The following is a 24066-nucleotide window of genomic DNA, read 5'->3' as shown; positions in this document are numbered from 1 at the left end:
TGGAAGTCATCTTTCGCCCTGCAGCATTTTTTTTAAGGACCATATGAACTATAATACTGTGGAGCAGCCTCATTACCATCCAAGGAAGTTCTGCAGGTGGAAGTTCACACTGGCTTGTCTTGCAGAGATGTGGAGAGCCCTGTGCATGCTTTCATCATGTCTCAGCTGTGTCTGTCTTTCGTTATTTGTGCATCCACTTGCCACCTTCTTCCTAGGTTTTCATCTTATGAAGAACCTCCGCTGTTCCAGTTCTCTCTGCACAGCTTGCTTGCTCCAATGGAACGTAAGTTACTCTGGCAGGGAGGTTGCCTGGATCTTGGTTACCAATTTGACAGAATTTGCATTTCCAGGACACAGCCATGTTGCTCATTCTTAGCTTCTGAATTTGATATGTGATATTTATGTCCATAGAGGATGGCTTCTTTTTCTTTCAACTTAAATGTTTCAACTTCTTTAAAATTCTGGTCATTGTCATAAAGCTAGTTTAAATTTTCAACTAAGGCATTCAAGTTGGCCTCTTTTGTCAGCCCCACTCACATTCAGTTTTACTTTTAACATCTACAAAGTACTTTCTGATGTTTTCCAGAAAGATGTAGTATGTATCATTTGATGGATGGTTTAGTCAATTAGTGATACTTCTCAATGTCACTGAAGGTTCTTAGTAGGTACAGATGCACCTTATGTTCTATATTCAAATTGTTCATTTTCTTAAGAAACTACCAGACTTAGAAACAGACTTGATACCATTTTTAAGAAAGATGAACATTTATTTACTGTTAGCAATATATAAATAATGATATATATGCATTATATATGACATATATAATAAGTATTATTATATGCTAATAAAATTATTAAATTATATATTTTTAAAAAATGTATGAATTAATCAAATAATCCTTGATGATCTGAAGTAATGTGACAATATACTATCTCTATTTAAATATATTTAGGATATACGTATTCCTATGAAATATCAATTGTATTGTAAAAAAGTATTACCATATTAATATTTAATTGTCCAAGATAATGAGAGCCACTGAACAGAAAATATAGATTAGTTGTAGTTGTCAATACCTTTATTTTATTTATTTATTTTTATGTGGTGCTGAGGATTGAACCCAGGGCCTCCCACGAGCGAGGTGAGTGCTCTTCCACTGAGCCATAACCCTAGCCCAAAATTGGTAGAAAATATACACACAGAAGTTTCCAGTTGACTTTACATCTTGTCTGAAATGAATATTAAATATGAGTGGCATTTTATTAATTACAACTCTTTGTTTCATAACTTATAATATTCTTCTGGCTGAATGAGGAAATAGAGGCAAAGGAAGGAAGAAGAGGGAGGAAGAGCATATTAAAAGTTTGCTGCATGTCATTCAAACACACACTGAAACCCACACTAAAAACTGAAGGTTGATACTTGAATTTGCTATTGAGTCATAACTGGTATAGACTCTAAAATACCATTCCAAACTTGCAAACTTAGATGACAGTGAAAAATATAGTATAAACAATTTTGGGCTAGGGTTGTGGCTCAGTGGAAGAGCACTCGCCTAGCTTGTGGGAGGCCCTGGGTTCAATCCTCAGCACCACATAAAAATGAATTTCAATAGATGGGGTAGAGAGAGAAGATGGGAGGGAAGGGGAGGGGGGATATTAGAGGATAGGAAAGGTAGCAGAATACAACAGTCACTAATATGGCAGTATGTAAAAATGTGATGTGTAACCGATGTGATTCTGCAATCTGTATTTGGGGTAAAAATGGTAGTTCATAACCCAATTGATTCTAATCTATGAAATATGATTTGTCATGAGCTTTGTAATGTTGTGAACATCCAATAAAAAAAAAGAGAGACAGAGAAATTAAAAAAAATAATAAATAAATAAAATAAAGGTATTGACAACTACAACTAAAAAATAAATAAAAAAGAGAGAAATCCACATTGAACAATTTTTTTACAAAACTTCATTGGAGTTCTTGAAGTCAGACATTATAGAATTCTGCTACAAAACTATACTATGATTTGCTTTAAATAATTTCCGGTGAGCAAAATTTCCAAGAAACTATAGAATTAAACTGACCTTTCTAACAACAGAAAAATAGGGATCAAAGATTGAAAAGAAATAATCGATGCTTACCATTAAACTTTTAAATTTTCTATTTTCTGCAATGTGAAAAAAGCCATCTCTTGTTAAAATCTTGATGTGCTTTGCTTCATTATTATACCTATGGGCAATGAATAACTTATGAATATAAATGTGTTTTTAATCAGTAAAAATCAATAATTACCAGAGGGCATGCCCCAATAACATTATAAGAATTAATTCCGAAGACAAAATATATAACTATGCCAATACAATGGTGACAGCTAATTAACAAAATATATTTACTAGATTGGTTGAAGATACGACCAATATTTGAAGGAAGGGTGGGGGTGGACTTGACTAATGATTATACTTAATTTATAAAGTTAAGTTTGAGAAGCAGAAAAAAAAATAAGACAAAACCTAATATATACTTAGAATTTATTAGAAATATACACACATCAAGTCAACAAAATATAATGTTATGAAAGAAATCGAATATGCCAATTAGCAGCCTATAACACTTATTATTGTTTTCTAACAGATATTTTCAAGTATTAATGAACTGTCTGAATAGATGCATTATTTCTGCTGCAATTAGAACCTTGGTTTTCAACTTCAGTGTTATACATGTCAGATGGTCTATGCAATTATGAAAACAGGAAATCTATTTCTGTAAAAGTACTTGTCCTACTTACTTAATGCTAATTGCATATTCTCCTGACTCTTTGGTCCTGTGCCTCACAAGGTAAGTACTATTTACCCTATTAATAAGTTCAGTCTCTGCCTGCAATCTTTCCATTGCTCCAGCATACCTGTAAGAAACAATGAAATGGAAAATTTGGATAATGTAATTGAAAGGGAACAGAGGCTAAAAATATGGATCTGTCAGGATTTTAATTTAGTAGCAGATCTGATCTGTTCTTACTTCCATATGAATTACATTGCTTCAAAATAATTTGGAAAAGCCCTTTAATATGTCAAAACACAAATGTTCTACGAAGCTAACCACAGCAAAGTGAACAGTGCCTAATACACAGTAAGCACTCAGTAAATATTTATGAAATACATAAAAAGAGGATCCAGTAGGCATTGAGTCACAAAGACAGATGTGGGAAGTTTAGGGACAAGTGGAAAAAGACTTGCCCTTCAGAAGAAACACACAAACACACACACACACACACACACACACACACATGCATACGCATGTTCTCTTCACCTTTTGTATACACACTATGAAATCTCTTTTGAGCATCTTCAGTCCACAATTTTTTTTTGGCCTTTTATTACTGCACAAATTATTATTTTTTTTATTGGTTGTTCACAACATTACAAAGCTCTTGACATATCATATTTCATACATTAGAATCAAGTGGGTTATGAACTCCCATTTTTACCCCAAATACAGATTGCAGAATCGCATCGGTTACACATCCACATTTTTACATACTGCCATATTAGTGACTGTTGTATTCTGCTACCTTAAGAAATTTATAATAATAAGTAACACTTACTTTTAAAAGTTAGATAGTTTTCAAACTCAGAATTCAATTTTCCCTAGATTGTGGGCCTTTAACATAACCAAACTCTATAATAATAAAAACTATCATAATAAAAGCCCCAAATATAATGTTAAAATATTCTTGAATGACCTTGAATGACCCCCTTACATCAAATATAGGTGTTACATTGACTGGAAAAATAGATCAGAGATTTTGGGCAATAGAAATTTTAAAAAAAAGCTTTTGTTTAGTTTTGTTCTCTTTCAAAGCTCTTTATGGCTTAATAGTCCAGAAAATTCTCTGATTTACACATAGATTCATATAACTATAAATATCCAAATGTAATCTACACTAATTATTTATTTTACATGCATATAGGCATTCAACAAAAGTATATTGAGGGAGGGCATGTTAGGTTTCCATCAAATACAAAGGGACCTGAAGGCATTTTATGCTGTAGTAACTTGAGTTATAACAATCCATGAACTCTAGGACCTGATGTGATATGATTCATGCCTACCTCTTCAACTTTATCTCTTGCCACACCCTTTATCTCTGTCTCTGGCCTTCTTTCAGCTCCAAGAATTCATCAAGCTCCTTTTTAATTAGTCTCCTGGAAGACTGTGTTCTTTGTCTGGAAAGATACCCTCCAGCAACATAATTCCTTCAGGTTTAGAGAGTGAGGTTTTCCTGAGCATCCCATCTAAAGAAAGTCATCCTACATTTTGTACCCTCCACTCCATTATTCTCATTACAGTACCCCTATTTTCATAGCACATATCATAATTAGTAGCAATGAATGCATTTTGGGGTGTGTGGGTAATGGGGATTTAACTCAAGGGCACTTGACCACATCCCTAGCCCTGTTTTTTTGTATTTTATTTAAAGACAGAGTCTCACTGAGTTGCTTAGCACCTTGCTTTTTGCAGAGGCTAGCTTTGAACTCAGAATCCTCCTGTCTCAGCCTCCCATGCTACTGGGATTACAGGTGTGTGCCACCACACCTCAGCAACATCCAGCTGATGAATGCATTTTTATCAAAGTGATACAAAAACAATTTAAAAGGTAACTTAGGCTATAAGAACATAATGAAAAGGAGAAGTACTCCATCAAACATCCTGCTCTGAGCATCAGTTCAAAGAATTTAAAATGTTTTTCCTTATTTCTACTTGCATATTTTTAAATAACATGCTCATACTATGAAGGAATGTCATTTTCCCCAATGCCCAATGCTTGCCTTTCTTCATGATGCTGCTCTTTGCTCTTTCTGTAACCTCTACAAACCTGAGCTGTCATCTGACCTAGTTTTACCAGGTTATCACATAAGACTTCATTTTTTGTTTTCTCAAGATGTTTTATGTAAGCTGGGCACATGGTGCACACCTATGATCCTAGCAGCTCGGGAGGCTGAGGCAAGAGGATTACAAGTTCAAAGCCAGCCTCAGTGACTTAGCAAGACCCTGTCTCTAAATAAAATATTTTAAAAATGGCTGGGAATGTGGCTCCATGGTTGATTCTTTATGTCTATTACAAATTCTTTCCAAATTCTTCAAATAAACTCCTGAATAATACACTTTCAATGCTTCACACTGTCTCTTTTGATTTTTCCCCCCTCTGGAGTGACTTCTTTTGAACATTTCCAATCTCTTGCTTCCTCTCTAACCCTGCTGAATGTCTGTGGTCTTGAGACTTCCCTTGCTTTCCTTTCCTGGATTCTGAATATGCCTCTTCCTTGGCTTCGTAGCTCATCCTTCAGCTTCCTCCAAGTGGACACATGGATTATATCACTCCTAAGGCCCACATTTATGAAAATAGAGTAGGAACCTTGGTATTTATCTCCTGTTCTACATGAAGATTTTCAAGTAATTCTCCAGTTTCTAGGCCCATGACTCGTCTTTGCTTTTTGACACCCTAAAACATAGATTATTGAAGATAATCACCTTGATTTTCCATTTTATTTCATGGCCTATATAAGAGACAAAAGTTACCTTGTACGAACAACCTCCTTTAAATGTGGAAATAATGAGCACGTAATATAGTTGGTAGTATTCAACGTCTCAGTGACTTGAGAACTACCATGCTATCATTCAGTGTAATTTTCTCTAAACAGTTTAGTATTTCTAAAATTGAAGGTTCCATTTTCTGGTGTGGTTGATCATTTTGTTCCCTAGCAGAAGACATTTCACACAAAACTGCCTGCTTAGTTTGAATAAACTGTCCAGGTTGCTCAAGGGAGGGGAGGAAAGTAATTTTAAATTCTACTATGAAATATCTTTATTTCTTCCTATTTTAAGGCTCTCCCTTTGTCTGAACATCTTGATTTTTTATCATAAGGAATAATACTATTCTAACCAGTCATATTTTCAATAGAATTTTATGTATTGGCAAGGGTGCATTTTAAAACAAAGAGTCCTGATTCATTCCCAAATACATGATTAAGCTTGTTTCATAAAATGTCTGTAATCTGCAGCATTAGTATTTATCTCTCAGGTATGGCCCTGTAACAATAATACCTAGTTACATGAAAAGTGGAAGGAAGAAAAAGAAGGACTTCAATCATAATACTGCCATGATTTGTATCTGATCCTGATGTTTTTCAGTTTGTCCATGCTATTAGCTGTAATGTCCAAATTTAATTCTTGTCAGGACTATAGTTTTCAATTCCACAAAAACTAAGACCTAGAAATTGTCTTAAGTCAGGCAAAAATGACTTTCCCAGTTCTATCAGAAAACCTCCAATACTTTCAGCAAGCTCTGTGCTGAGGCTCAGAGGGTACAGCAGAGAAAGCAGATAATGACTCAGAAGGCAGAAGTGGCTGCTGAAAGAGGCAGAGGGCATGAGGGAGGGGAAGAATCCTATACCTTGGGCAATGGATTCCTAGGCATTGCAAAGCAGACTGGCATCTCCCATTTTACTTACAGCACAGAAAGTAACCAGAAGGTTTAAAAAATATCAGACAACTCAGGTGGTGTCTACACTTGCAAAGTGAATTAGGACTACACAATCTCAGGATATCTCATTTTTGTATGTACCCTGATTTCTCATTTACATGCACATACTTAAACATCAGGAAAGAGAAAACATATTCAGTCATTTTAAGAGGAGTCAAAAAACATTCGGAGAAACAAATGCAAATTAATAATATGCTCATGTTTTGTATTTTGAGAGGCTGTGTAGCAATGTGCAGACGGTATAACCTGGATTCCTGCCTCTACCACTCACTCACTGCATGGCCCTAACCTTTCTTTTTTCATCCATAACAATAAAAATAATAATCTTCCTCATATGAATGTTAGAAAAACAAGATGAAATAAAACATGCAAAATATAAAGCACATACTAAGTACTCAGTACATATTAATTGTTATGATGACAATTATAACTATTCCAGATCCTAAATATATTTTTTACATTTAAGATATCTAAAAAATAATTACTGTTAATCCTCGGTTCTGCTAATTATATTGCCAGCCTCCAAGTGGTAAGTATGTCACCTATCTATACCCAAAGATATGTGGCTATATTTACTGCTCCTATATATTGCAAATTGTATTTTTAGACTCTACTATTCTTTTTGAGCTAATTCTTAGTTTCATACTCAAATGATTCATATTTTTCTCTCTGCCTCATGAAATCTATCTTTCTAAAATACAAGACACATATTTACCTATGCCCCATTCTTTCTTGTGGCTGTTATAAACTTTTCATTCACAGTCTAGTGCAATCATGTGCGCGCACATGCACACACACACACACACACACACACACACCACTCTCTGATAAAGATACAGAAAGGCCAGCAATATATGGATTCATTATGATGTTTTGTTACATCTGAAAATACCTTTAGCGAGGACAAATGGAAATGGAACATGGTTTACTACCCCCACATTTAAGGCATCCTCAAGGTAAGGGTATGGTATTTCAACTTAGCTACATAAACATTTTTAATACTTACCAAGGTTGGCAAGAATAATCTACTGGTTTGGGCACCTAGGATATAAAAAGGCAAAAATAGATTAAGTTTACTTAAGGGAAGCTTTTAGAAATCAATCATTAATTCAGTTCAGCTGACTCAGCTCTATAAAACCCTTAAGTCGTACAGCCCTAGAACTATCCATTGGCAATTTTATACAGAATGAATCATAGTATATGTCAGATAAGTAGAAAATAATTCATTTCACTTTAATTCATTCTTTCATTCATTTTATTGCTGCTGTACCTCCAAGGGGAGAGATAGCAGGAAAATATGAACTAGAAACTTTCAATATTTATTATCGAGGCAATTTAATCCTATCATAGAAAACTAAAATGAAAATGTTATTAAGGAAATCAAATAGCACTTCGGTTTCACATTAAGAAAACATGCAAAATAAATAATAAACACTGGATGAAGAATCTATTATTTAACAAATTCTAAACTCTGATTTTAAAGTCTACCAAGTAGAAAACTTTTATTCGGGAAAATATCATGGAAAATATCCATTTCCCCCTTTTCTCAGATAGAGCTTGACAAAAGAGAAAAGTCTTACATATTCCATTCTAATTTTTTAAAAATGTTCTTTTAGCAGCTGAAGGCAACTAGAAAATGAATAAAGCCAGAGAAGGTAAACAAATATTCATAAAATAACAAAATCCATTCTATAGAGAGGAGACACATCTATAAGTTCCTGAGAAAAGGTGGAAACATAGGTAGTCTCGTGTTCAGAAAAGTTTCATGAATGATCTGAGTCTTTGACATATATATCCCATGGTATTCCAGGGTTTTGTCATATAGAGTGATCAAAAATACTGTCACCTTCAGTTATAGTAAACTATAGAATATAGCTGTGATGTTTAAATACCTAATATAACTGTGCTGTTTAGAATCTTCATCACTCAGAGACTTAGGCAGAATTTATACACAGAATTTGAGGTTGTCCATCTCTTGTCTCATTCCTTTCTAACATTTCTTTTTTTTTTTTTAAAGAGAGAGTGAGAGAGGAGAGAGAGTGAGAGAATTTTTAATATTTATTTTTTAGTTCTCGGCGGACACAACATCTTTGTTGGTATGTGGTGCTGAGGATCGAACCCGGGCCGCACGCATGCCAGGCGAGCGTGCTACCGCTTGAGCCACATCCCCAGCCCCTCTAACATTTCTTATCTCCCTCTCCAGCTGTTGTGGTTGTTTTAAACTCCAGACTTGGTTCTTCAAGTTGGAAATACCCTAAGGTTTCTAACTGAATTTTAACCTAGTTGAATTCCACAACCTAGTCCTTGCCCTCAAGCTATCATAAAACTTAGATATCATTCCCTTTTCCAAGAGGCAATTCTCCTAGTCAGTGCCTTCAGACATTTTGTTTTGTTTTTATATTTTGTTCATATTTTACAGCTGTTACCTGTAAGAGGACTGGCACAATTGGAGCTACTTAATATTTTTCCAAGGTGGAAACTCTTCTTGCTTCCATATACTGTTGTTATCTAGCATTATTAACTGGCTATGTATAGCCAGGGAGTGGGCTTTGCCTTTTACTCCTTTGTTCATTCATTCAACAATTATTTTTGAAAGCCCATTTCATGTAAGACCATCTCTAAAATAAAACTTAAAATGCTCATTTTGTACTATATTCAAGATGTCATAAACAGATGATAGCATTTGTTACATTAAATGGTTAATATTCTTGATTTGATGCCTCCAGATCCCCAAATATCTTAATATTAGCATACATTATCTCTTGCTACAAGCCTATGGATACACATCACTGCTTTACAGGTAGGAAGCCTGAATCTCTCTCATTCAAATGACAGAAAACTAGCTAAACAATCATTGTTACTTATCTAAGTAAATAAGAGAAGTATCAAACTTCAACAATCATTCAACATTATAACATAATCTTAAAAAGTTTTTATATGTGACATTAGATCATAGAACCAAAAGAATAAGAAATGCTTATTTATTTTTTTTAAGTAATTGAGCCTAAATGAATGTAGTAAATTATCTTAAAGACTACCTTCTGAAATCAAGGGTAGCAGACACTTTTTTGTTTTTATTTTTATTTCTTTTATTGATACTGGGAGTTGAACCCAGGAATGCCAAGCCACTGAGCCACATCTCAGCTTTTTTGAAAAAAAAAAAAGTTTTAATTTGAGAAAGGGTACCACTAAGTTACTTAAAGCTTCATTGGTTTCGGAGGCTGGCTTTGAACTGACAATCCTCCTGCTTTAGCCTCCAGAGCCGCTGAGTTTACAGGTGGGCTCCTCACATTTGTAATATTAAAAATAATGTCCGATTTAGAAACACAGACACAATTTAAATATAGCAAGAAAGATAGTTTAAGAAGAGTTTTGAGGAGCTGGGTTTCCAGCTTAGTGGTAGTGTGCTTGCCTAGCATGTGTGAGGCACTGGGTATGATTCTCAGCACCACATACAAATAAAAAACAAAACACAAAGGTCCATCAACAACTAAAAAATATTTAAAAAAGAAGAGTTTTGAGGGTTTTCTTTTTTCAAAAAATCATCTCTACCATATTAGTAAAAAAAAATTCATTTACTTTGGACTCAATAACTTCAAAAAAATTTGTGGAAATTTCCACCCTAAATGTCAAATTAAGATATTAAAATCATATCACCCTCAATAAAAATTTATCAATATCATAAATCACGAGAGTACATTTTATTTTTATTTTTTTTTTTTATTTTTTTTTTATTCTTTTTTTTTTTATTGGTTGTTCACAACATTACAAAGCTCTTGACATAACCCACTTCATACATTGGACTGAAGTGGGTTATGAACCCCCAATTTTACCCCAAATGCAGCTTGCAGAGTCACATCGGTTACACCTCCACATTTTTACATAATGTCCTATTGGTAATTGTTGTATTCTGCTACCTTTCCTATCCCCTACTATCCCCCCTCCCCTCCCCTCCCAGCTTCTCTCTCTACCCCATCTACTGTAATTCATTTCTCTCCTTGTTTATTTTCCCATTCCCTCACAACCTCTTGTATGTAATTTTGTATAGCAATGAGGGTCTCCCTTCATTTCCATGCAATTTCCCTTTTCTCTCCCTTTCCCTCCCATCTCATGTCTCTGTTTAATGTTAATCTTTTCTTCCTACTCTTCCTCCCTGCTCTGTTCATAGTTGCTCTCATTATATCAAAGACGACATTTGGTATTTGTTTTTTAGGGATTGGCTAGCTTCACTAAGCATAATCTGCTCTAGTGCCATCCATTTCCCTGAAAATTCTATGATTTTGTCATTTTTTATTGCTGCATAGTACTCCATTGTGTATAGATGCCACATTTTTTTTATCCATTCATCTACTGAGGGGCATCTGGGTTGGTTCCACAGTCTAGCAATTGTGAATTGTGCTGCTATGAACATCGATGTGGCAGTATCCCTGTAGCATGCTCTTTTAAGGTCTTCAGGGAATAGTCCAAGAAGGGCAATAGCAGGGTCAAATGGTGGTTCCATTCCCATCTTTCCCAGGAATCTCCAAACTGCTTTCCAAATTGGCCGCACCAATTTGCAGTCCCACCAGCAATGTACAAGTGTACCCTTTTCTCCACATCCTCTCCAGCACTTATTGTTGTTTGACTTCATAGTGGCTGCCAATCTTACTGGAGTGAAATGGTATCTTAGGGTGGTTTTGATTTGCATTTCTCTGACTGCTAGAGATGGTGAGCATTTTTTCATGTACTTATTGATTGATTGTATATCCTCCTCTGAGAAGTGTCTGTTCAGGTCCTTGGCCCATTTGTTGATTGGGTTATTTGTTGTCTTATTGTCTAATTTTTTGAGTTCTTTGTATACTCTGGATATTAGGGCTCTATCTGAAGTGTGAGGAGTAAAGATTTGTTCCCAGGATGTAGGCTCCCTGTTTACCTCTCTTATTGTTTCTCTTGCTGAGAAAAAACTTTTAAGTTTAATTAAGTCCCATTTGTTGATTCTTGTTGTTAACTCTTGTGCTATGGGTGTCCTATTAAGGAATTTGGAGCCCGACCCCACAATTTGTAGATCGGATCCAACTTTGTCTTCTATCAGATGCAGAGTCTCTGGTTTGATATCAAGTTCCTTGATCCATTTTGAGTTAACTTTTGTGCATGGCGAGAGAAAGGGGTTCAGTTTCATTTTGTTGCATATGGATTTCCAGTTTTCCCAACACCATTTGTTGAAGATGCTATCCTTCCTCCATTGCATGCTTTTAGCCCCTTTATCAAATATAAGATAGTTGTAACTTTGTGGATCAGTCTCTGTGTCCTCTATTCTAAACCATTGGTCCACCCGCCTGTTTTGGTACCAGTACCATGCTGTTTTTGTCACTATTGCTTTGTAATATAGTTTGAAATCTGGTATCGCTATACCGCCTGATTCACACTTCCTGTTTAGAATTGCTTTTGCTATTCTGGGTCTTTTATTTTTCCATATGAATTTCATGATTGCTTTGTCAATTTCTACAAGATATGCCGTTGGGATTTTGATTGGCATTGCATTAAACCTATAGAGAACTTTTGGTAATATCGCCATTTTGATGATGTTAGTTCTGCCTATCCATGAACAGGGTATGTTTTTCCATCTTCTAAGATCTTCATCAACTTCTCTCTTTAGGGTTCTGTAGTTTTCATTATATAAATCTTTCACCTCTTTTGTTAGGTTAATTCCCAAGTATTTTATTTTTTTTTGAGGATATCTTGAATGGAGTGTTTTTCCTCATTTCCGTTTCCGAAGATTTGTCGCTGATATACAGAAATGCCTTTGATTTATGCGTGTTGATTTTATATCCTGACACTTTGCTGAATTCATTTATTAGTTCTAGTAGTTTCTTTGTAGACTCTTTTGGGTCTTCTAGGTATAGAATCATGTCATCTGCAAATAGTGATAATTTAAGTTCTTCTTTTCTAATTTTTATGCCTTTAATTTCTTTCGTCTGTCTAATTGCTCTGGCCAGTGTTTCGAGAACTATATTGAATAGAAGTGGAGATAGAGGGCATCCCTGTCTTGTTCCGGATTTTAGAGGGAATGCCTTCAACTTTTGTCCATTCAGAATGATGCTGGCCTGAGGCTTAGCATAGATAGCTTTTACAATGTCAAGGTAGGTTCCTGTTATCCCTAATTTTTCTAATGTTTTGAACATAAAGGGATGCTGTACTTTGTCAAATGCTTTCTCTGCATCTATCGAGATGATCATATGGTTCTTATCTTTAAGTCTATTGATGTGGTGAATAACATTTATTGATTTCCGTATGTTGAACCATCCTTGCATCCCAGGGATGAATCCTACTTGGTCATGGTGCACAATTTTTTTGATGTGTTTTTGTATTCGATTCGCCAGAATTTTATTGAGGATTTTTGCATCTAGGTTCATTAGAGATATTGGTCTGTAGTTTTCTTTCTTTGAGGTGTCTTTGTCTGGTTTCGGAATCAGGGTGATGTTGGCCTCATAGAATGAATTTGGAAGAGCTCCCTCTTTTTCTATTTCCTGAAATAACTTGAAAAGTATTGGTTTTAATTCTTCTTTAAAGGTTTTGTAAAACTCCGCTGTATATCCATCCGGTCCTGGGCTTTTCTTGGTTGGTAGTCTTTTGATGGCTTCTTCAATTTCATCCATTGATATTGGTCTGTTCAAATTGTGTGTATCCTCCTGACTCAGTCTGGGCAAATCATATGACTTAAGAAATTTATCGATGTCTTCACTATCTTCTATTTTGTTGGAATATAGGTTTTCAAAATAATTTCTAATTGTCTTCTGTATTTCTGTAGGATCTGTTGTAATATTGCCTTTTTCATCCCGTATGTTAGTAATTTGAGTTCTCTCTCTTCTTCTCTTCGTTAGCATGGCTAAAGGTCTGTCGATCTTATTTATTTTTTCGAAGAACCAACTTTTAGTTTTGTTAATTTTTTCAATAGTTTCTTTTGTTTCAATTTCGTTGATTTCCGCTCTAATTTTAATTATTTCTAGCCTTCTGCTACATTTGCTGTTGTTTTGCTCTTCCTTTTCTAGGGCTTTGAGGTGAAGTGTGAGCTCATTTATTTGTTGGTTTTTTCTTTTTTTGAGGAATGACCACCAGGCGATGAATTTTCCTCTTAAAACTGCTTTCATTGTGTCCCATAGATTCCGATATGTTGTGTCTGTATTTTCATTTATCTCTAAGAATTTTTTGATTTCCTCCTTTATGTCTTCTGTAACCCATTGATCATTCAGTAACATATTGTTCATTTTCCATGTGATGTAGGATTTTTCCTTCCTTCTTTTATCATTGATTTCCAGTTTCATTCCATTATGATCAGATAAAATGCATGGTATTATCTCCACCCCTTTATATTTACTGAGGGTTGCCCTATGGCATAATATATGGTCTATTTTTGAGAAGGATCCATGTGCTGCTGAGAAAAAAGTATATCCATTTGATGATGGTTGATATATTCTATATATGTCAGTTAAGTCTAGGTTGTTGATTGTGATATTGAGTTCTATAGTTTCTTTATTCAATTTTTGTTTGGAGGATCTGTCCAACGGTGAAAGAGGTGTGTTGAAGTCACCCATAATTATTGTGTTGTGGTCTATTTGATTCTTGAACTTGAGGAGAGTTTGTTTTATGGATGTTGCAGCACCATTGTTTGGTGCATAAATATTGATAATTGTTATGTCTTGTTGGTGAATGGTTCCTTTTAACAGTATATAATGACCTTCTTTATCCCTTTTGATTAACTTAGTCTTGAAGTCGATTTTATTCGATATGAGGATGGCCACTCCTGCTTGCTTACGAGAACTGTGTGCGTGGTATATTTTTTCCCATCCTTTCACCTTCAGCCTGTGTATGTCTCTTCCAATCAGATGTGTCTCCTGGAGGCAGCATATTGTTGGATTTGTTTTTTTAATCCATGTTACCAGCCTATGTCGCTTTATTGGAGAGTTTAGGCCGTTAACATTCAGAGTTACTATTGATATATGGTTTGAACTTCCATCCATGTTTGAATGTTTATCCTTTTTTTTTTTTTTAATATTTAGTTTGTTTCTCCGTGATTATCTTTCCCCTCGCCCTCTGTCTTTACTGAGGCACTTCCCACTGATGGTTTTGGTTATTGTTTTTCATCTCTTCCTCGTGTAGTGTTTTGCTCAAAATGCTTTGCAATGCAGGTTTTCTGGCTGCAAATTCTTTTAGCTTTTGTTTATCATGAAAGATTTTTATTTCGTTGTCGTATCTGAAGCTTAATTTTGCTGGATATAGAATTCTTGGTTGGCATCCATTGTCTTTCAGTGTTTGAAATACGTTGTTCCAGGATCTTCTCGCTTTCAGTGTCTGTGATGAAAAATCCGTTGTCAACCTTATTGGTTTACCCCTAAATGTAATCTGTCTCTTTTCTCTTGTAGCTTTTAATATTTTCTCCTTGTTCTGTATATTGGATAGCTTCATAACAATGTGTCTTGGCGTTGGTCTACTGTGATTTTGTGTGCTCGGTGTCCTGTATGCATCTACAATTTGTATATCTGTTTCCTTTTTTATTTCTGGAAAGTTTTCTGTAATTATCTCATTCAGCAGGTTATTCATTCCCTTGGCATGAATCTCTGTGCCTTCCTCTATCCCGATGACTCGTAAGTTTGGTTTTTTTAAGTTATCCAAAATCTCTTGGATGTTTTTCTCGTGATTCTTAACCAGCCTATCTGAGTTGGCTAGACTCTTTTCAAGTTGATATATTTTGTCTTCATTATCTGACGTTCTGGCTTCTACTTGCTCCACTCTGTTACTGATACTCTCGATTGAGTTTTTAATTTGGTTTATCGTTTCCTTCATTTCTAGAATTACTGTTTGATTATTTTTTATAATCTCTATCTCCTTATAAAGATGCTTAACTTCTTCTTTTAGCTGTTTATGTAACTCATTCTCAATGTGTTCTTTCGCTGCTTGAATTTGCTGTCTCGTATCCTCTTTGAGGTTCCATTCCATCTGTCTAAGGTTTTCCTTGAGGTCTTTATATGACCATTTTTCTGATGACTCTAGGTCCTCCTGAATATTTAGGCTGTCCTGCATTGCTTGTACTCCTCTTCTTCCTTGCTTCTTGAAGCTGCTCATGTTGCTTCTTGTTCTGGTTGACTGCTGGGTTACTGTTATTTTCCTATAAATTTATTTGATGTTCCCGCCGCCAACTTTCTCCTCTCGCTATTTCGGGATGATGGCGGGGTGCTGGCTCACTCTCTCCGGTGTGTCTCTGCTTCGAGCTCCCGCGCCTCTCTCCGCCGCGGTTTCTACAGCCGGCGCTGCCCTGTTCACTCTTTCCGCCCCCGGCGTTCCCGGCTTCTAGCCGCACCGCGGCCCGGTCCGTGTCTTTATCACGAGAGTACATTTTAGTTATATTCACCTACATTATTTTAGTAGTCATTCATTCTCCTTTTATTTGTATTTGATATATTTAGAAAAAATCATTATGATATTACATAAATAATAATGACACATTAAAGTATAAAATTGTATTTAGAGATTTGATTAAAGAATTTGTTACTTTTCACTTCCTAGCATGCTTTCCAGTATATCAACTGAATGTAAATTCTTCCTGTAGCACAAGTGTGTGAGAATAGCTTAGACCTTACCACTTAATTTTGTAAATTCTTGTTAGCTAAATTTGTCTCTTGAATATATTAACATTTTAAAATATTTTCAGACAATTGATTAAAAAATGATGTTCGAAATAATAAGATCCCTTCAGAAAATATTAATAAAGCTATTGAGCAACTTGACCAGTACTCTTTCTTTGTATATTTCTGCACAACTGATCATAGCATCAAAAGTTAAAAAAAAGAAATAAAGAAATAAAATACTAGTACTTACACATGGAGAAGGCTTGACAGCATCACTTGGGAAAAATCCAACCTCTCCTGAAGCCAAGTTTCTACCCTAAGTTATGAAAAAAAAATTCCGGGGTTCAGAACAAAATGATAATTCCATAACACTGCTTAAATACTGTTGTTACTGAGGATGCTCAGAAGGACTTACATCTTATATCCAGTCCTAAATATTAATTTACTATGGCTTAGAAAAAGAAGCAAAATTAGAGATTTTTTTTCTTGATTGTTCAACTTGACATGTGGGTTTAGGTCATTTATTTTTAAATGTACCATTCAATTCTGTTACCTTTCCATCTCTCAAGCTTATCTAGAGATGGAGTCTAAGAATGGCTAATACTTATTGAACCCCTCCTATATGATAGACACTGCTCTGAGTGTTTCTTTGAATTCAAACAACAGTCCTCTACATTAGGTTCAATTACTATTCCCATATCATAAAGGAGGGAAATGAGACTCAAGAAGTAAATGATTTGGCCAAGATCACAGAGCTAACAAGTGCCAGAACCAGAATTCAAACTCAGGTGATCTCATTTCAGAGCTCTGCACTACTTCTCTATACAGTGTGATGCTTAAGTATACTAGAAAATAAAGCTAAAAGGAAGCGAGAGTCATTCTATAATATCTTAATTTTATCATTGCTTGGTGGCATCTTACCAAAGAGGCTGCATATTTTAGAAGAATTAAACTGGTGCCAATGTGAAAAATGATTTCTAGTTGGACATGGGTTTGCAGATAAGATTAGTATTAGGAAACTGGTACCATGGTAGAAAAGGGGGACTGAAAGAGGAGAATCAGGTGAAGACATTATTTAACTGGAGTCTGTGGGACTTGCTTGAGGATTAGATATGAAAAGAGAAGAGTAGGTGAGTTAATTACCGGGGAAAATGCCAAGGATGGGGGTAAGGGTGATTCCACAATCCATCCAAACAGATAACAGACAGAAATGACCATCATACAGGGAGGAATCGGGAAATCATTGGAGCAAACTGACATGGGAGGAAATATGTAGAGAAGACAGAGAAATTAGTGTCAACAGAAGGCAGGTAGCAACTATTAGGAGAAGAAACAGAGACTAAGGGAGTGACAGTAAGAAGCACAGTAACTATAAAGTTGGAATGAAGTGTTTCTTTCACTCAACTGTATTGCTGAGTGGTCTGTGGTGCTTTATTGTAAGCATGACACTGAGATACAAGTAAATAAGAATAATATTTGGGGACCATCCATACTCTCATATATAAGTGTACTACAATGCCTCCTAAGTGTAAAATATACAAGTCTGTGGGTAGGAACCACACATTGATTGCACTTAGAAGAGAAAAAAAAATGAGTGATATTTCCTAAAAAAAGATTATTAAGACCTCTGATAGATAATGCACTAAAAACTCTATTTGGCAGATTAAAGGCCAGAGAGTAAAAGTTTTTTTTTTCTAAAGCTGTATTTGGAGTTGCACCAACAAATTGAAAAATTATGGCTATTTTAAGAATTGAACTGTGAATTTCCCTTATCAAAACAACAAAATATCTTAATCTATAGAATGCAGAGTTCAGGTGATATTTTTGTTACAGTACAAGATGGCCAAGTAATACCATCTAATTCCTTCAGCAAAACTGACAAAAGGACCCTTGTATGGAAGGATACTTTCACTCTGTTCAAAACTTAGTTAATAGACTACCCACTCTGTCATCTCTTCTATAAAACCATCCCCTAGCTACAGATCCTGATTTAATCCCAAGCCTGTTTTCCCACTAAACCTTCATATCCTCTTAGTAGCACAAAAATTAGTAGTACTTTGGTAGCAAACTAGTAGTACTAGTAGTACTTTGGCAGACCAAATAATAATTGCTCTACCTGTTCTTCTCCATTATTTGACGATGAGTTTTTTGAGATCAAGAACAACATGTCTGTCATTTTTGTGTTACCCAATTTAGGACACATGGCAGACATTTAATAAGTGTTTGTGAACTGACGTATCTTACATTTTGATAATCCCATGTCATTGAGTAGTTAAGACCCAAACTTCCTCTTCACTGAAACGAATAAACTATAACACACTTCATCTTTACACCCCAACCAGTAAAAGCACTACGCTGCTGGTTTCTATATAAAAATATTCATATAGTGAATAATGACCTGTCCTGACATTTTATATAAGAAGCATGGGTTGGAGAATGCAATGCCACAGAGGAGAAAGAAGGATGAAGATACAAAAAGTGAAATAGTAGGAGGAAGTTTACGATTTTTTATAATTTAGGAAAATGTATGACTGGCAATTTTTTTTCCTCTATCTCCTTTTGTAGAACCAAGTGGTCCACAAGAAAGTCATGAATAGGAACTGAAATCATCCTAGATGGTTGAGAAAGGGACCACAGTGTAAGAAATGCTGTAAAATGGGGTGATTTTTTTCATTTTCCATCCAAACCAGGCCCTTTTGAGATTTAAATGGGTAATAGTTCATAATGATGCAAGGATAAACTGGATAAATTGATATACTGATATCTAAATAGACTACTGAGGGTGATGGCCTAGGTGAAGGAAGCAGGCTACTTTGGACATGCCCTGAAAGGGTTTATCTCCCTGCACTCCCTCTACTTCCCATCTGCCATGAGCCGACAGTTTTCATCCACCATGTTTTTTCACCTTAATGCTTCTGCCTTGGAGTCATCAGACCATGGACTGAATCCTCTCAAACAATGAGCCAAAATAGGTTTTTATTTATCTACATTGTTTTTTTTTTCAGGTATTTTCATTATAGCAATGAAAAGCTGACTAATGGTCATCCCAAATTACTTCTTTCTTGATGAAATGCCCTAGAGTGCAGTTAATGTTAATGTTCCTTAATGGTCACACACATTCCTTAGATTGACAGAGAGAGGAGAAAAAATTTAATCTACCTTAACAGATGAATAAAGTTAGAATTCCTTACAAATTCTTATGAGACATCAGTTTTAGCTATGACAGATAACATGTGCTATATTCAATTATTTCATTTATTAAGGAAATGGCCATCCCATAACATTTGGAGAATTCAAAATAAAGTAGTGTGGAGGAAGGAAGTCTTTGCTTCCTTGGGGGATGTGGGTGGGATACACAATGGTAATTCTTAATACTAATGGATGGAGCTGCTGCCAACCCCCTACATATGCAGGGAATTGCAGGCTGTAACCATGAAATAAACCATCCTCAGATCCAGTGATTTAGTTCACTTAATGTGATGATCTATCTATGAGATTGTACTAACCTTGATGAGAGACATGTAACTGAATTTCTTCCTTTGTATTCCTGGGTGGGCATTTTATTCTGGGTCAGATAACCAGGTTGTCATCTTTTTTTTTTTTAATGCACATTACAAATGCCAGAGATAGGGAATCATCTTTTAGCAACCTTTCTGTCTGATATTTGTTCTGTGAGTTCCTTAATATCTTCAAGGTCAACTTGAAAATATTCCTCTTTTATACTATGTGTCATCTGATATACCATATGGTACTATCTTTATATGCATTTATTCTGCAGGGCATCTTTGTATATGTGATGAGAGTTTTGGAAATTTAACATTACAGGCTGGGTCATTTTATGAAAATTTTTTCTTTGGAAAGTACCTGAGAAAATAGATTATGAGATGAATATGGTGAGAATATGGTACACTTTTATAACTGTCATTGAGTAAATTGAAGCAAATACAAAGCAAAATATTAAATTACAATTCATAAAATAATAATACCTTTTTACTGACAAGCAAATTGCTTCCTGTAGAAAAATGTATCAAACTAAAATTACTGACAACTTTCTCTGAAATTCTGAACATCAAAAGTATAAATGCATAGTCAAGCATTTACTTATTTCTAACTGACCTTAGGTTTAACTAGTCCTCATTCTTCTTCAAAAAGAATCCACAGTGAATGATAATAAATTAAAACTACCTTATTGCTGGTGGAAATGATACTTAAAATTTACCTGAATAGAGAAAAACATTTTCCAGGATACCAGAGCTAAAAATACATTTTAAACCCATAGACAAGGAAGGTTTAAAATGACAGAGGATATCCTACAAAAATCTTAATCATAAATTGCTTGGTTCCTAACTTTGTAAAAGAAGAAAGAATTGCTTTAAGAAAAATACAGTATCTCTTCCCCGGGCCTCATTTCTTCTTTTAATACTACCTGGATTGGAGCTTTAATGCACTCCTGAACTAGTACTGAACAATTTGAAACAGATGTGGAAAGCTGAATGTAAAAGGGAAAGATTAATGGTTATTTATAAAAGATTGGAAATTCTCCAGTTACAATGCTTTAACCATTCTCAATGTATGCATGGGGATGCTGTGGAGATTAATAAGCAATTTATCACACATGGCTAATGGACAGAGCAACTGTCACCTTGCCCAGTCACTTCTCTTTTATGAGAAATACACAGTTTGAGGGTGGACAGGGGAGGGGAGTAGAAATACATATAATGTGGCCATGAATTACAGGAAAATAAGCAAAGATGTATGGAAATTAGTTTATTTACTGGATGGGTGAATAAATGGGCAAATAAAAGGGTGGCTGGGCAAATGAATAGACAGATGAAAGCACTACTTTTGGAATTATTCTGATAAGTGTTGTGAAGACCAGTTATGAAACAAAAAGTCCAGAAAATTGGAGATGATCAGGAAAAGACCTAATCTGAAACTGGCCTTTGATAAGGAGTGATTTCTCATCATAGCTACAACCATACTGTAACCACTGTCATCAGTCAGATATATGTCCAGGCCAGTTCCTGAAATGCAAAGAAAGGTGGTATCATAGGGATATTGCATCAGAAGAGTTCATTCTATTCCTGGCTGTGCTATAAAAAGCTGTGCAACCTTAGGCAAGCCTCCATGGTAAAACAGGAATGATGACAACACATACTTCACCAGGGTGTTACAGGATAAAATAATTAATAGGTGTGAATAGCTTTATCTACAATATTGTTTTTTAATTATCTCAATTGATTCCTTTATTTCTAAATCTTCAGTTTTTATTGGCCCATTCATGTGTTATTAAAATGGAAAAACCTAATACTGTGTGTAATTGCACCATTCTCTCTATATTAAAGCACATTTTATTAATCCATGGGTAACATATATTATCCTGTCACTTTCACTTGAACAGAACTATTACAATGCATTCTTTATACAAATGCTTTCTGGAAAGTGTATCTATTCTTTCATTGTTAATTTGCCCCTATACAGTGAGTCAGGTATACTTTTTCCTGCCAGTGAACACTTTTAAACTTGCCAAGCATAATTTCATATGGTTATACCAAAGGGTCACTACAATGAATTCCAAAGTTTTAGTGAGCTTTGTTTTTTGCCACTGTGACCAAAAGACTTGACAAGAATAATTAGAGAAGGAGAAGTTTATTTGGGGTTCATGGATTCAGAGCTCTCTGTGCAGTTGCCCAACTCTGATACTCTGGGCCCAAGGTGAGACAGAACACCATGGTGGAAAGGTATGGAGGAGGAAAACAACTCAGGACTTGACAATTTGGAAGAAGAGAGAAACTGTTTCACTCACCAGGGACAAAAATATATACTCCCAAAGTATGACCTTAATGACCTTTCTCCTCCAGTCACACCCTACCTGCCTACAGTTATCACTCAGTTAATCCATTTGAGCAGATGAATGCACTGATTAGGTTAAGAATCTCATAACCCAGTTTTTCACCTCTAAACATTCTTGCACTCTCAAATGAACTTTTGGGGTACATCTCACATCTAAACACAACACACAGTGTTTGTGCACACATATAACAGAATGAAACTATAAACCATGTACTGCTATTAGCTGTTAGTAAAAAACAGGATCTTCAACTTTTGACCAATGTATAAACAGTAAAAACTCTTCCAAAAGACTTAAAATTTTATATGCCTATTAATTCACTTAGGTAGCTACCATAGATGCAGAATTCTGAATAATTCTACAAAACTTAGGTCTAGATAAATTAAATATATCTCCAGTTTGCATAGGTTTAAATTACATCATTGAAAATTCATTGAAATATATAAAAAGACCTTCATTATATTTGATGGTTTTTCCAATTCACACAAAATTGTTTGTGTTTACTACATGTCTGAAATTTTGGCAGATGGAAGTGTCAAAAAAGCCTTAAAATTAAAAGTTGTGAAATGTACACTGATGAAAAAAAACCATAAAAAGCCATAAGCTGCATTTCTATAGTTATTAGATGTGAGATGAATGTAACAGTGGAATGAGACTTTGTAGAATATTTTTCCTGCTATTCAAAAAAAAAAAAAAAAACCACTGTGTTCCATGAGGTCCCTGTATTTCTCTAGCAAGAAAAGGTGCTCTCTGGTTATGGGTATATTAAGGGGTTTTTTTCCCCCTCCTAACTCTCAGAGGGTAAGATGTTGTACATGATATAATACTGACTCATAATCTCATGACTGCATTTTTCTGGTCAAATAAACAAGAGAGCACCTTTGATGAAAGAAAAAAAATTTCAGCAGGCAAAAAACAGTCTGCAGGAAGGTAAGCCAAATCTGAAGCAGTTACTCAACACGAAATCTGGAAAGAAGAACAAGGTTCTACCACATTTTGGAAAATGTCCTACTTGGGAAAAATAATCCAGGCTTAACAAAGTTCCCAAGAAATTTAATTTTCTAATCCTGGCAGACAAGAAATAAGCATTTTAATCATAACTAATCACAAAGGAAAAATTCTGAGTAATAGCACTATACATGTTAAATACTTATGCAGCATTAGACATTTCTAAAGAATGTTGTTTTTCTACTGAGAGTAGAATTAGTGCCTTAATGAAAAGTTCAAAGCACTGTGCTAGGTACAAGGAGACTAAAAATCAATAAACATGGTCACTGTTTTCAAGAATCTCATTCACACAATGTCATTTTGTTAATGAGTTTTTGCTTTACTTTCACAAATTTTTGTGTGATTTTTAGATCAGAGGAAATCTATGAAATATTAATTTGAAATGATGAGGGAGCTGGGAGACTAATGCCTTCTTTCTGGCCTTCCAATCTGAGTAAAGTCATTTGGCCGTTCTTGGCTTCAGTAGCCTCACCTATGAAACAAGAATTTGACCCAAGGTTCTACAAAGTCTCTGCTTACCACCAAAGCACTCTGTTTATGTAAGTTCATTTTCCAAGTCTCTATAGTTCTCCAGTCAATTGTTGCTAGCCCCAAAAGTCATCTGTTCCACAAATGCTTAATTAGAGAGTATGTTTCGGTAATTTAATCTGGTAGCTTTTATTAAAAAAAGATAAGGACATTTCAGCTCCTTAGTGACTTTCACTTTAATTCAATATGAAGTCTTCTATTTTCCAAAGTATACAGGGTTGACTAGTGGGGATTAGATACATTCACTAATTCCTCAGGAATTATCACGAAGGGTTAAAATTCAATATGTTATAATGTCCAATTATTTGGCCCAAAGTTGTAAGGGTATGTTCATATACAGGCTTTATTAAAGCACTTGTGGTATCAAATACACAGTTGTGTCAGACAATTACAAACTGATGATTCACTGAAAGTATTCTGTGGTTGACACAACTTTTAGTAACTACGGCAGAATGTAACTTATGTGGTAAAAAAGTAAAGGAGGTAAAAGGACACAAGAGAACTTTCCCCTATAATGTCACCCTCTAAACCTCCA

The 24066-nt window shown here is 35.1% G+C and overlaps 1 protein-coding gene across 1 annotated transcript in view; it reads right to left on the bottom strand.

The window, feature by feature from the left end:
* The window catches only part of VAV3 (vav guanine nucleotide exchange factor 3), a 365289-nt gene that overhangs the window by 30856 nt on the left and 310367 nt on the right, over nt 1-24066 (bottom strand). Inside the window, exons 21-24 of the mRNA XM_081308329.1 lie at nt 16395-16460; nt 7549-7583; nt 2787-2903; nt 2143-2230 (exon numbers count right to left, since the gene is read on the bottom strand). Coding sequence (XP_081164455.1) covers nt 2143-2230; nt 2787-2903; nt 7549-7583; nt 16395-16460 — 306 coding nt within the window. The remainder of the gene's footprint in view (nt 1-2142; nt 2231-2786; nt 2904-7548; nt 7584-16394; nt 16461-24066) is intronic.

This window comes from Spermophilus citellus (assembly GCF_964194105.1).
Source record: "Spermophilus citellus genome assembly, chromosome: 9".
In the NCBI taxonomy this organism is placed as follows: Eukaryota; Metazoa; Chordata; class Mammalia; order Rodentia; family Sciuridae; genus Spermophilus; species Spermophilus citellus.
Note: the sequence above shows the minus strand (reverse complement) of the source record. Positions and strands in the feature narration are given on the sequence as shown.